The 14,037-nt window shown below is 42.1% G+C and overlaps 3 protein-coding genes across 9 annotated transcripts in view; 2 read left to right on the top strand and 1 right to left on the bottom strand.

Moving 5' to 3' along the window:
- LOC148834015 (butyrophilin subfamily 1 member A1-like) overlaps positions 1 to 14,037 on the bottom strand; it is a 318,969-nt gene that overhangs the window by 164,465 nt on the left and 140,467 nt on the right. The window lies entirely within an intron of this gene.
- The window catches only part of LOC148834017 (fructose-bisphosphate aldolase C-like), a 62,704-nt gene continuing 53,891 nt past the window's right edge, over positions 5,225 to 14,037 (top strand). Inside the window, exon 1 of the mRNA XM_088916271.1 lies at positions 5,225 to 5,304. The gene's annotated coding sequence lies outside the window, so the exon portion shown is untranslated. The remainder of the gene's footprint in view (positions 5,305 to 14,037) is intronic.
- On the top strand, positions 5,752 to 6,415 carry LOC148834019 (fructose-bisphosphate aldolase A-like). The gene is made up of 3 exons (XM_088917789.1): positions 5,752 to 5,757; positions 5,870 to 6,044; positions 6,150 to 6,415. Exons 1-3 carry the CDS (start codon positions 5,752 to 5,754, stop codon positions 6,374 to 6,376), a joined length of 408 nt encoding a protein of 135 aa, XP_088773915.1. The 3' UTR covers positions 6,377 to 6,415.

Here is a 14,037-nt window from a genome sequence, read left to right as displayed (position 1 = left end):
GAAAGTTTAACGTCTCATGTGCGGCATTTGGGCTGTCGCTAGAAAACACCCGGTTTCGAATCCTGGTCACTGCTGAGGGACAATCTTTTACCAATTACAGAATTAAAGTTGTATACTATTAGACTTTTAATAATTCTAAACTGTTTAATGTTAAACATTAAATGGATTAAAAAGTAGGTATATTTTGTAAAAGCAAGATTACTTAGTTGGTCAAAAGTACACAACAGTATTCCACCGTCTTCATAAATATTTTATGCATCAAAGTATTCAACTTGGTAACACAAGTTACCCGTTTCCAAAACAACCACTTGTGATATTTTAGCTGCTTAGTTACATGATTCCATATTAATTTTACTATCAAGTGGTATTAAATCAGCACAACTTCTTTTACAATAACAGCAAGTGGTGCTCTTACTACGTATTCTAAGAAAAGGATAAAACATTATACAGTAACTTTTTATGAAGTTCAGTACATAAACTGTATATGATGTGAGAACAAGCAAAGTAAAACCATAATCCACCGTAAGTCACCATTTAAAGACTTTGAAGCATAAAATATTTATGAAGAGGGTGGAACTGTTGTGTACGTTTTCATATTTAGCTATCACTACCATCTACTGTGTGTACATTAGGTATGTATTACATTACAGTTCTGTTATTTTCTGCTACCAAAATTTACCTCTGAATTTTCTCTATGTGGATGTACACCTGAAAGAGGCACATCACATTCACAAGCTCCAGTATAATAACAGTTTAAAATTAATAAGTCTAAACAGCGTACAACTTAATTCTATAATTGGAAAAGGATGGTCCCTCAGCACTGACCAGGAATGGAAACCGGTGTTTTCTGGCAACAGCCCAACTGCTCCACGAGCCACGTTAAACTTCATTGCTCCACCTGGTGGTTCTACAAAGCACTGCAGTCACACCACTGAAAATGTCTAAATAGCTGCGATCTCCCGCAGCCGCTGGACTGTGAACTACTGCAGTATCCCTCGCTCATTCGGAATAGCTGGATCTGTACAGCAGCGTGCAAAATGTCGGAGTTTTCGACATTTCTTACGAACTTTCCCATAAACTGGGCACTGTCTAGGAGAGAGCTGTAATCCGCTACATCCACATGCACGCTTTGTGTATGCGTTTGTTTATTACCGTTTTATTTCTCTCAGTAATTACATGCTTTTTGATTTCATTTTTTGGTCACCACGCGTACAGTTTTCTTTCTGCACATCGCTTTTACTGTTTCGGCTGCCTGCATATTCGGACGGCTTTTTCCACATCCAAATCTCCCCTGAGTGCCTGATCTTTTATTACAGGTTCTGTTAACTCTCCACACTTACGTTTTACTCCGTATTCGCTACTCAGATATCGATCCATCGTTTCACCTGGTTTCTGTGCACAACTGAAGAATCTGTGTCTCTCATAAGTCATGTTTCGTTTCGGAAGGCAGTATTTTCACACGTATCCAGTATAACTTCTAACTTCACGTGTTCTCGGGCTTCAGACTGAAAGCTGTTCTAAACCTCCAGCGCTTCCTCCCCGATTATATGTAATAAAATGGAAACTTTCGTTTTATCACTTCTTTCATCCGCAACAACTGTCGATGAATACACTTCGAATCGCTGTTTAAATCGATTCCAGTTCCCAGCAGTATTACCTGAGGACTGCAGACTGGGGGCGGCTGGAACTCCTCCAGTTTCACCAGCGTTTTCTTCCCTTTGTTCAGTTTGATGCAATTCCTTCCCCGACCCGTGTTTACTGCAGCAGGACCGCTTCTGACACCATATCGTGTTTGGGGGTTCGTTTATATAAAAATATCTCCAACAGAAGGAATGTGTTTAACTTACCTTTCTAATTGAACGGTGATTCAGCAGTTCGCTCACGGGTCAGCCACCTGCGATCTCACGCACTAGCTTACTCCAGGGAGTGTCTCACAATTACTAGACCAACTAAAACACAAGGGAGTGTGTTAAAACTACCCACCATGACAACCCCTCTGTGTCTCTCCAGTGTCCAGCTCTCCTCTGTCCAGGAGCTCTGTAGTGGTCAGTCAGGGTGTGAAGGAGGGACAGTGGTCCTGGATGACTGATCTCAAGCCTGTTCTGTATGAACCCCTCTGTGTCTCTGCAGTGTCCAGCTCTCCTCTGTCCAGGAGCTCTGTAGTGGTCAGTCAGGGGGTGAAGGAGGGACAGTGGTCCTGGATGACTGATCTCAAGCCTGTTCTGTATGACCCCCTCTGTGTCTCTCCAGTGTCCAGCTCTCCTCTGTCCAGGAGCTCTGTAGTGGTCAGTCAGGGTGTGAAGGAGGGACAGTGGTCCTGGATGACTGGTCTCAAGCCTGTTCTGTATGAACCCCTCTGTGTCTCTCCAGTGTCCAGCTCTCCTCTGTCCAGGAGCTCTGTAGTGGGTGGTCAGGAAGCATCAGAGGGAGAGTGGCCCTGGATGGTTTATCTTCAGATCACTCCTGTCAACACGAAGCCTGGAGAGTATTTTGAATGTGGTGGCTCCCTGATCAGTAGTCGCTGGGTTCTCACTGCAGCACACTGCCCAGAACTGTGAGTAACTACAACTCTACTTTACCCAAAATATAATAATAATAATAATAATAATAATAATAATAATAATAATAATAATAATAATTTCTTACACTTATATTGCACTTTTCTGGACACTCCACTCAAAGCGCTTTACAGGTAATGGGGACTCCCCTCCACCACCAGCAGTGTGTGCTCTCTCTCTCTCATTACAGGGTGACTCTGGGGGCCCTCTGGTGTGTAAAGAGAACAACAGATGGGTTCAGGTCAGGGTTGTGAGTTTTATAACCAGTGAGAACTGCGAAGCCCCCAACACCCTCGGGGTCCTTACCCGGGTGCTCAGCTTCGGGCCCTGGATCAAGAAGAATACAGGTGTTTGAAGCTTCATCTAATGCTGGGGAACAGCGCCCCCTGTTGCTTCAGAAGCTCATTGCAGGCTCTTCAGTTCACAGTCTGACTCTGTTTGTAACAAGAACAGATTATCTGACCTGCTGCACAGTTCCTCTCCCCCTTCCAATCCCTCCCCCTGCGACTCTTGGCTCTGCTCTGCCTGCTGTGAGAGATCACTTGTACTGAGACTCAATAAAGCTCCAGTCATTCACACTCCTGTGAACTAGCAAGGAGAGGATGACCTCAGGAATAGTGATTGTGTAAATTTTATCATTTAAATTATATTAAAGAGAATATTGTTGTGAACATTTTCATATTTAGCTATCATTACCATCTGTGTGTACATTAGGTATGTATTACATTACCGTAGTGTTATTATTTTCTGCTACCAAAATTTACCTTTGAATTTTCTCTATGTGGATGTAAACCTGAAAGAGGCACCTCATGTTCACAAGCTCCAGTATAATAACAGTTTAAAATTAACAAGTCTAAACAGCGTACAACTTAATTCTATAATTGGAAAAGGATTGTCCCTCAGCACTGACCAGGAATGGAAACCGGTGTTTTCTGGCAACAGCCCAACTGCTCCACGAGCCACATTAAGCTTCATTGCTCCACCTGGTGGTTCTACAAAGCACTGCAGTCACATCACTGAAACTTTCTAAATAGCTGCGGTCTCCCGCAGTATCTCGCAGCCACTGGACTGTGAACTACTGCAGTCTCCCTCGCTGGCACCGGCTTTTATAAGAGACTTTGGGGCTCCTGTCTCTGTACACACCTGCACTGGCTGTTATAAGAGACTCTGGGGCTCCTGTCTCTGTACACACCTGCACTGGCTTTTATAAGAGACTCTGGGGCTCCTGTCTCTGTACACACCTGCGCCGGCTTTTATAAGAGACTCTGGGGCTCCTGTCTCTGTACACACCTGCACCGGCTTTTATAAGAGACTCTGGGGCTCCTGTCTCTGGACACACCTGTGCTGGCTTTTATAAGAGACTCTGGGGCTCCTGTCTCTGGACACACCTGCACTGGCTTTTATAAGAGACTCTGGGGCTCCTGTCTCTTTACACACCTGCACTGGCTTTTATAATAAACTTTATTTTATATAGCGCCCTTAAAGTGCTTTACAGAATGACAATAAATAAGAATACACCAGATAAAACACAATGACAACACACAGAGGAGACCGTGGAGGGTGGTAGTGAGAAGAGCAGAGGGGTGAGGAACAAGACCAGGTCAGTAAAGACTCTTCTAGAGAAGGAGGTTTGAGTCTGGATTAGAAGGAGTTGAGAGAAGGAGACTCTCTGATATCCTTGGGGAGAGAGTTCCAGAGCTTGGGGGCACAGCAGGAGAAGGCCCTGTCACACCTAGAGTGTAGGCAGGCTTGGGGATGTACTGGAGTGTCCAGTCAGTGTGTCTGTATTAACCCCTCTCTCTCTCAGTGCAGTGTTAATGTACTGGAGTGTCCAGTCAGTGTGTCTGTATTAACCCCTCTCTCTCTCAGTGCAGTGTTAATGTACTGGAGTGTCCAGTCAGTGTGTGTGTATTAACCCCTCTCTCTCTCCCAGGTCTGGACGGGCTGTACGAGCGCTTTGCTTCGCCAAGTGGAGCTGCGTGCTGAAGATCACACCCACCACCCCCTCCCATCTCGCCATCATCGAGAACGCCAACGTCCTCGCCCGCTACGCCAGCATCTGCCAGATGGTACGAGCCGGGGTCGGGGGTTAAGAGACGCATTCAGTTCTGACATCAATTATATTTCTTTTCCCACTTGAATTGACACATCTGAGAGAGTTTACCCCATCAAATTCATTTTCCTAACATTTTATTCCGATGTAGTTTTGTAGGACACATCCTGTACTGTCTAATGCAGCACTAAGTATGTGGAAAAGCAGAAAATTAAGCATCACTGTTTTCTGAGCTTTACCTGGGCCCCAAAATACAGCGACAAGGTTAGAAATGTTCGAAGTACCAGCAGGATCCTGACCCTAGCCCTAGCTGGGGTGGAAACTGAGAGATTCGGCAATGCGTTTCTGAAGCCTTCCGCTTAACAGGTTTAAAAAGAAAAGGTTCCTCAAACTAAAAAAATTAGGAACTCCAACAATCAAATCCCAGTGGAACAACCAAAATCCTGGTAGGACTGATGGGCCCTGTAACCAGTTGGACATACTGGACTAGTTCAGGTTTTTGATTTGGAAGAAGTGCGTGTGTGTGCGTGCGTCCCAGTCTGTGAGCTCTGGGCCTGCTCCCCTGTGCACCCACCTGCGAGCGCTGCCCCAGCCCGTGTTAACGCAGTGCCGTCGTGTCTGTTCTGCGTGGAGCCCGAGATCCTGCCTGACAGAGACCACGATCTCAAGCGCTGCCAGTACGTCACTGAGAAGGTGAGAGAGTCAATAAAAGGGTGGAGTGGGAGAGGGGGCGTTGGTGCGTTATTGTGCTACCTCTAGAAGTGGTCTTACAGTGAGCTGCAGTTTTCCTGCTGTGCCTGAGCACCATGGGGGCGCTGTTTCACACTGGAATAATTCCTTTGTGCTGCGGTTCCCCTGCTGTGCCTGAGCACCATGGGGGCGCTGTTTCACACTGGAATAATTCCTTTGTGCTGCGGTTCCCCTGCTGTGCCTGAGCACCATGGGGGCGCTGTTTCACACTGGAATAATTCCTTTGTGCTGCGGTTCCCCTGCTGTGCCTGAGCACCATGGGGGCGCTGTTTCTCACTGGAATAATTCCACTGAGCTGCAGTTCCCCTGCTGTGCCTGAGCACCATGGGGGCGCTGTTTCTCACTGGAAAATTCCACTGAGCTGCAGTTCCCATGCTGTGCCTGAGCACCATGGGGGTGCTGTTTCTCACTGGAATAACTCCTTTGAGCAGCAGTTCCTCTGCTGTGTCCGTTCCTCGGTGAGTTTGTCCGCTTGCTGTTGTGACAAACGTGGCTGCTGTGCCTCCAGGTGCTTGCCGCGGTGTACAAGGTCCTCTCTGATCACCATGTCTACCTGGAGGGCACACTCCTGAAGCCCAACATAGTGACCCCCGGACACGTCTGCACCCAGAAATACACGCCTCAGGAGATTGCTATGGCAACGGTCACCGCCCTGCGCCGCACCGTGCCCCCCGCTGTGCCAGGTCAGGGGTCGCGGGATTGGAGGGCGAGTGTGAGGAGGTGGGGGTTACATTTCGAGGGTGTGGCGTCCGGCGGTTGTGTGACGCCCCTCTCTCTCTCTGTCCCAGGGGTGACGTTCCTGTCCGGTGGGCAGAGTGAGGAGGAGGCCTCCATCGACCTCAACGCCATCAGCCAGTGCCCCCTGCACAAGCCCTGGGCCCTGACCTTCTCGTACGGCCGCGCGCTGCAGGCCTCCAAGCTGAAGGCCTGGGCAGGCAAGAAGGAGAACGCCAAGGCCTCCCAGGAGAAGTACATCAAGACAGCAACGGTACTGACCCACTGTCTCACTGACTGACCCACTGACTCACTGACTGACACATTGACCCACTGACTCACTGACCCACTGTCTCACTGACAGACTAACTGACGTTCTGACACACTGACTGACCCAGTGACGCAGTGACTGACCCACTGACACACTGACACAATGACATGGAGGAGAGCACCAAGCCCTCACAGGTACTGACACACCGACTGACGCACTGAAACCTGCCACAGAGAAACAGATCAGGACCGCTTCCTGCTTTTTAAGGAAATAAGTGCCCTGGACAGTCGATCAGTGAGTGTTTCCCTGGGGACCAGCAGTGAAGCCGGGCAGAGGGGCAGTCTGCTGCTCGGACACTCTGTACTGAGCCGGTGCTGATATCTGTCTCTCCCTCTCTCTCAGACTAACAGCCAGGCTGCGGTTGGGAAGTATGTTCCCACCAGAGACAAAGGCGCAGCTGCTGGAGAATCCCCGTTCGTCGCCAACCACTCCTACTGAGAACACTCCACCCCTGGTGAAGATACGCCCCCTGCCGTGACATCATCACATGGGGGCGGGACTCTCGAGGGGAGACGTGGCGAGACGGACAGTGCCTTCAGCCAATTGGGCGCCTGCGTTTGTGTAGTTACAGATGCAGCCATTCAAAATGCGCGGGCGATACCGCATTATTTTGCGGTACGCTGTACGCAGTCTACCGCAAGCTACCGGTAAATACCGCGAGTTACCGTAAATTCTCCTATAATACGACAAGCAAAATAATAGTATCCGGAATTTCCGCAAGGTGGAGCTAATAAAGCTCAACCTCTCATGTTTGAGCTGTGGCCATCAAAGTCTTTAACGAAGATATTACTAATAGTATTAATAATGAATGACCTTGGACAAGCTGTAAGTGTAAACTCAAAGTATTGCCCTGGTCAACATTCTTTTTTTCATTGACCATCTTTGTAAAAGTAACACCACAGCATTTCGCAATCACGCATTTGTTTCCAATCGTGCAAAGTACAGTGATTCACCATGCCTTTCACATGCTCATAAAAGAGATTGATTTAGGAACATAAACATATTACCGTATGCAAACTGTACTGTATACAGTATGTATATGTATATTTAATGTCTTAACTGTGCCCGTTTAAGTATTGACTATTCATATCTAATTTTACCACTGAAGGGAAATCTTAGTAGCTGAGCATAAAAAGAATAGGAGCATACTGCAACGCGTGTGAAGGCCATAAACGATATTAATTTTGGAACATAAACATACAGTATATGGCTGGTCTCGGTACTTTAAAGAAAACATACACGAAACATGGTTTCATTATGACCAGAATCTGTCTTGAGATATTTTTAACTTGATTTACAGTATTTGAGAGGTATGTCTTAACACCGATACTACAGTGCTTAAGTACTGCTCACGTATATGTTTCTAGGTTTATATTATGCATTTCATAAGGTCAAATTACTTTTGAGCAACTAATAAGAAGCGCGAAACGGTATGCGTTTTAGTTTCGTTTCGTGCTGGGACCCGTGGATTGATTAGAGATATCAAGTACATACAAGTCATTTTTTAAATGTTGTAGTTCGTCTTGAAAAAATGTTACGAGTACATCATCTATCAACAATTACACAGGTTCTGTTTCCATATTGCGGATTTTGGTTACGTAATATTATTTTCTAGATTTCACGTTGTGAATATATGATTTGGGCAAACAGAGCCGCAAAGAAGTACATTATGGGTTGTTGTTTTTTTTATGCAGTTTTATCTAGAACAAGCGATGCTTAAACCTTTGTCTGATTCTTGTGAAACTATCCACACGACAGTTACAGTACCTAGGAGTTGACTTCAGTGATGTCACTGATGGGATGTTTCTAAAAATCCATCCTCTGTAAAACGTCTTCTCTAGTTGTCCTGCATATGTATTCGCTAATGAAGCTGTGTGTTCTGAGCCTGGATCTCTACATTTCTGTATGAACCAGCTTAGAGGGCTAAAGACAGCTTGTGTTTAAATTGAGTGTAAGGCAATTTATGCTTCTAAAGTCATGGTCAGCATTTATCATTGAACTGTGCTGTAAACTTGTTCTGTGCCAAGTCACATTATTTTATAGCGTTTTTATAGCCTTATCAAATCCGGTGGAGTTTCCTGACTCCCATGTCACATGGTCTGTGATTGAAACTTGTAAAACTGGTTTAATTCATCACAGCCAGCACTCCGGTTGTAAAGTAGAAGCAGGCGAGATTTCCAGCGAAAAACACCTCCCCCTTCTTCAGGTGTGAGGGTCTTCTGCTCAGAATGAAACGCTAAAATGTAATGTAGGCTCTGAATGGGTTCAATTGTGATTTGGGCTTGATTAAGGTCGCTGCCTTTCATCTAAAACCCTACTTGAATCCTTCTAAACTAAAAATCAGTGTTAGTGAGTTCTAAATAAAGAGGTATCCAGGTAACAGTGAAACGGGCGGACAGTCTGGGGAGATCGCCCGTTTTCCATGTAAATAGTTCCCTGGTTCCGCACCCCTTGGTGTTTCTCTCGCTCTCTCTCGGGTCACCTGATCATTAGCTCGAAAGATTTGAGTGCTTTGTGTATATTCTAATGGTAGTGGGGGCAGGGTGTGTGGGAACAGGTTTGGTTGAAATTGCATTGGAGATCTATGTTCTTCACACCTGAAACATTTTCTCTGAAAGCATTTTCTTCGCAGTTTAACCGATCTTGTTACAGCATGTTACAGTTTACTATTATTAACCATATTAATTTTAAGTGCTTAATGTAAAATCTTGTAAAAATATATTTTCATTGTTCAAATATACATTAAGTCTGACTATCATATAATAAGTTAAATACAAAACTAAAGAAAAAATAGGGTTAAATATAATTCAAAATATTTTGCTAACAATGTTAACTGTTTATGAATAATAAAATGTATTAGCTAAGGAGTAGGATGGCACAGTTGTTAGTATGTTTTTTGTTTTGTTTCTTTTTCATAAATACAACAGTAGTACCTGATGTCTCAGTGGCTTTCAAAATTAAATTATGCATGCAAACCTGTGAACTAGAAAGATAACTAAGATATCCATCCATTTATAATGGTGGCAAAGTGGTTAGCATTGCTATCTTGCAGCACTGGGGTCCTAGGTTCAATTCCTGCCATCCTGTGTGTGTGGGGTTTACATGTTCTCTCTGGGTTACATGGTTTTTCTCCATATGTGTGATATGACTCCCTCTCGCACTCCAAAACATACTGGTAAGTTAATTGGTTTATGGGAAAACTGGCCCTGGTGTGTGTGTGTTTGTGTCTGTCTGTCCTGTGATGGACTGGCGCTATGTCCAGGGTGTATTCTGCCTTGTGTCCGTTGCTTCCTTAAAATCTAAAATATGAGCTCTACTTGCCACTTACAGTACCAACAGTACCAGCTAACTTTAGTAGTGACATTTTCATGGATCTTTTTAACAATAAAATTTACAACATCAGACTTCAGACACAATTAAACAGGCCTCAAAAAAGTCTGGTACAAACATTTTCAGCATGGAATAAACCGTTACTTTAATGGTATAAACCTTAAATGGATTCATATTCTCAATAAGATTTGGTGCTCAGTAACATGACTTAGAAAATGACAGAAGACATACGTATCATGCTTATCCTTCTATTTTTCATAATCGTAAACTCCTTAAGGCAGTTACATTTTCTCTGTTCTGACCTGGAGTTACAGAGAAATTTAAATTCTAATAAGAGATTTGTAATGAGGAAAGTCATACCAATCACTCATACAGTACCAGGATTTGCAATTACAATACAAATACTTTCTTTCTGTATGTGTTTATTTTGCAGTTTGAGTCTATGGCATTCCTTTGGGGGTCTATACTCCAAGGCATGACTTTTTTATGTATAAGCATCAGTATTTACTGCTATTAATTACTGTACGATTTATAGTTGAAATCTGAGCCTAGATATAAAGTTAGATATAAAGTTAAAATCTCGACAAAGCAATGTAGGAAATACAGAGAAAATAAATCCTTTCTGACATCTAAAATCAGTTTCGATCAAGGTCTCTAAAACAAACAAGAAAAAGAAGATTTTCGGAGGGCAATTACGCTGTGTTTATATAGAATAAGTGATTTATGAGCAATCTAATTTCTTGTTCGTTTAAAACAGTGAAATGTCAGCTGTAAAAGATCGCACCAGAAACAGCACTCTCTCTGCCTGTCATAGACGTTCAGGAAAGGCTGAATGAAGTCATGTCAAGTACAATAATTCGGAGATCAATAATAACAGTTGTAGGACAGTATATAAGGAGGATAAGGATTTTGAGGTTGACTCGAAATCTGATAGGTAACCAGTGCAAGGACTTGAAAACAGGTGTAATGCATCCCTGATAGGATTCTTGCTGTCATATTCTGAACATATTGAAGATTGCTCAGTGTGGATTTAATTTCCTCAGTGAACAGGATGTGCATTTATTAATTCTAGAAAAAAACTAGATTTCTCTAGTTCTTAGTTTCTCTAGTTCCCTTTAAAATAAACTATTATTCCACAATGCAGAGTATTACATGGCCAGTATTTACACATGATATTTGTGATTTAAAGAAATTAACACAAGCAGCTTTTGGAGATTTAAGTGTTGGCTGAGTTATTGCAGGATAAAAGACTAGAGATGTTGGCAAGAAGAAGATAGTTTGGGGAAAGCTGAGGAATACACTTATAACAAGAACACTTCCTAATGGGGTTAGGCATACTTTTGATGAAGATGATGAAGTTAACAGACTATATGTTTACATAGATACTGAAATAAGGATTGTATTTTAGATTATGTGTAGTTGCTGGCATTGAACTGTGTTGGATGCACATGAATTGAAGGAATGGGCAAACATAGCTGATGCGGATCCACAGAGCCAGCATATTAAGATGTTTATAATTAGAGGCAATTTGTTTAAATAACTAGGTATGGATACTGATGTGCAAGAGAGGTGGAAAGGCTGTTTCCTTAAGATATAAAATATTTTAATAAAATAATAAAATATTTTATTCTCAGTGAGATGCTGCCATTTCATAGTGGGTTTCTAACACTGTGTATAGTTCCATCCACACAGTGCCTTTACTTCCATTTCTAATCTCTTTATCCAGTACAGAGGATTTGGAGCCTATCCCAGTAAGCGACGGACACAAGGCAGAATACACCCTGGACATAGCGCCAGTCCATCACAGGACAGACAGACACAAACACACACACACCAGGGCCAGTTTAAATCTAACCTCAGAACCTTTCTTTTCAGAAGACTTAGTGTCTGTATCTGCTTCATTTTCTAATTTTGGTAGCACCTCTAACTGCTTGTCTTTCTTATATGCATTTACTTTGTAATCTGTGGTCCTTTTATCTGTTTTTACATCTACTGTATTGCTTTGAGATGCCACCTTTAATGGTGATATATCAAATAAAGTTTTTTATTATTGTTATAGGGAAACATGATTAGATTGTCCCTGGTTCAGAAACAAAGATCTAAAGTATACTAGTTTGTCACTCTAATTCCCTTTGCTAAATGACTTTTCATACTAATCTGATCAATCTAACTGCCAGTTTTCTGTGCTTTCTCTATCCTGCTAGATTTGCAATTATTCTGAAAATTTTCATCTTGAAATAACTCATTTCTAAATACCTTTTTCACTGTTAACATCTTGCAGCAACTCTGCGACAAAATATACACTCTGACAGTTCATCCTGCTACCAACATTAAATAGAACAAATCTTAAGATTTCTATATTTATGTCTTTATTTAGTGGTTTCATTGGTGACAAAGGCTAAACTTTCTTGGAAAAATGTCTTTTATGTGTTGTGGAAAAAACTAACTTGCTTTAACAAAATATGTTTACAAATCCTTTCACCTGGCATTTTCGTAGTTAGAAATTATGGAACGCTCTGTTAAAAGCAAGGGAGTTTTTATGTCCGTTGCAGTTCTTTTGCAACATGAATATAATTATATCGTTATTAATTTCTTGAGATACGCGATTCCATATTATATTCCCTTTTAATCAAATTCTAAAAGTATGCTTGTTGACTCCGGTATCGTGTTAGTTAAAGACTTCGATGCTTAAAATGTTTAGGGAGAAATGGAATACTGGTGTGTATTTTTTTCTTTAAAGTACCAAGACCAGCCATATACTGTATGTTTATGTTCCAAAATTAATATCGTTTATGGCCTTCACACGCGTTGCAGTATGCTCCTATTCTTTTTATGCTCAGGCACTAAGTAAAAGGAGATGCTTCATATTGCTTGACTAATTTTAAAAACTAAGTTAGAAATGCAGACGCTCCCTCGGTGCGCTGCTCTGGTGCGCCAGCTCTTACACAGTGCCTGTCTGCCGTAAGCGTTACAATATACATACCCAACACTGCTTGTACCCATCTGTCATGCAAATAAAACACCTTGAATTGAATTGAATTGAGGGGAGAAGGGGGGGATACTAAAGCCAATACTGGCTCAATGGGCTTTGACGTGCTAATGCGTTGGTTTAACAGTCCGGGTGTGGCAGGCTTCCAATGTCAACTCGATTGGAAGACAATGAACGTATTTTAGCCCTAAATGAATTAATAGCAAACATGGTTTACATAAAATACATTTTTCCAAGAAAGTTTATAATAATACGATCTATAGTTGAAATCTGAGCCTACTTTAAAAATAAAGGAAAAGCATTTTCAGAGAGCAATCACGCTGTGTTTATGTAGAAAAAGCGATTAGGTTTATGAGCAATCTAATTACCTAATCGCTTAAAACGCTATATAAAATAAAGTTTATTTAGAGATAATTGATCAATGTGGTAGTTTAAATAATGTGAGTCAGGAAACTAACACAGCGCCACCGGATTTAATAACGCAATAAAAACGCTATAAAATAATGTGACACAGTACAGCACAGTACAATAATACTGACCATGACTTTAGAAGCATAAATTACCTTACACTCAATTTAAACACAAGCTGTCTTTCTGTATGAACCTCTAAGCTGGTTCATACAGAAAATGTAGAAATGCATTAGCCTGATTATGATTAAAAACACATAATTAAACACGCGTTTGCGATTTAAATCAGAACACGATTTAAATCAATATAAATGTTTATATTGTAACGCATACTGTCCAGCCTCCATTTCTCTATAAAAATTTACTGTTGCACACACACACACAATAGAAGCGGGAACCGCTGTCAGAAGGGAAGATATGTTCAAAATATCGCAAATATCGATCATGTTGCGATATTTTGAAATATAAAAGTCAACTGATTGTCCATAATATCGCTTACCTATTTTTTCGAAGAAATGTTTGTTAAAATAAAAGTTCAGCACCAGCTGGATTCAAACACACAACCTACCAGTTGGTAGTCACGCACCTAGACCAGTCGGCTACAAGAGAGCTCGCATGATCAGGCAGGTGAAACAGCCCTACACAGCCCTGCCGCAGTACACGGATATAATCATACCGTTATTAAATTCTTTAGATACGCGATTCCATATTATATTCCCTTTTAATCAAAGTCTAAAAGTATGCTTGTTGACTCCGGTATCACGTTAGTTAAAGACTTCGAAGCTTACAATGTTTAGGGAGAAATGGAATAACGGTGTGTATTTTTTTCTTTAAAGTACCAAGACCAGCTATATACTGTATGTTTACGTTCCAAAATTAATATCGTTTATGGCCTTCACAGGCG

Source organism: Atractosteus spatula, chromosome 5 (genome assembly GCF_055471065.1).
Source record: "Atractosteus spatula isolate fAtrSpa1 chromosome 5, fAtrSpa1.hap1, whole genome shotgun sequence".
Taxonomy (NCBI): domain Eukaryota; kingdom Metazoa; phylum Chordata; class Actinopteri; order Semionotiformes; family Lepisosteidae; genus Atractosteus; species Atractosteus spatula.
Note: the sequence above shows the minus strand (reverse complement) of the source record. Positions and strands in the feature narration are given on the sequence as shown.

What these genes read in the sequence shown, in the direction of transcription:
- LOC148834019 (XM_088917789.1), top strand. An exon ending in CGTGCCCCCCGCTGTGCCAG is followed by an intron (nt 6,045 to 6,149) that starts GTCAGGGGTCGC and finishes TCTCTGTCCCAG; the next exon opens with GGGTGACGTTCCTGTCCGGT.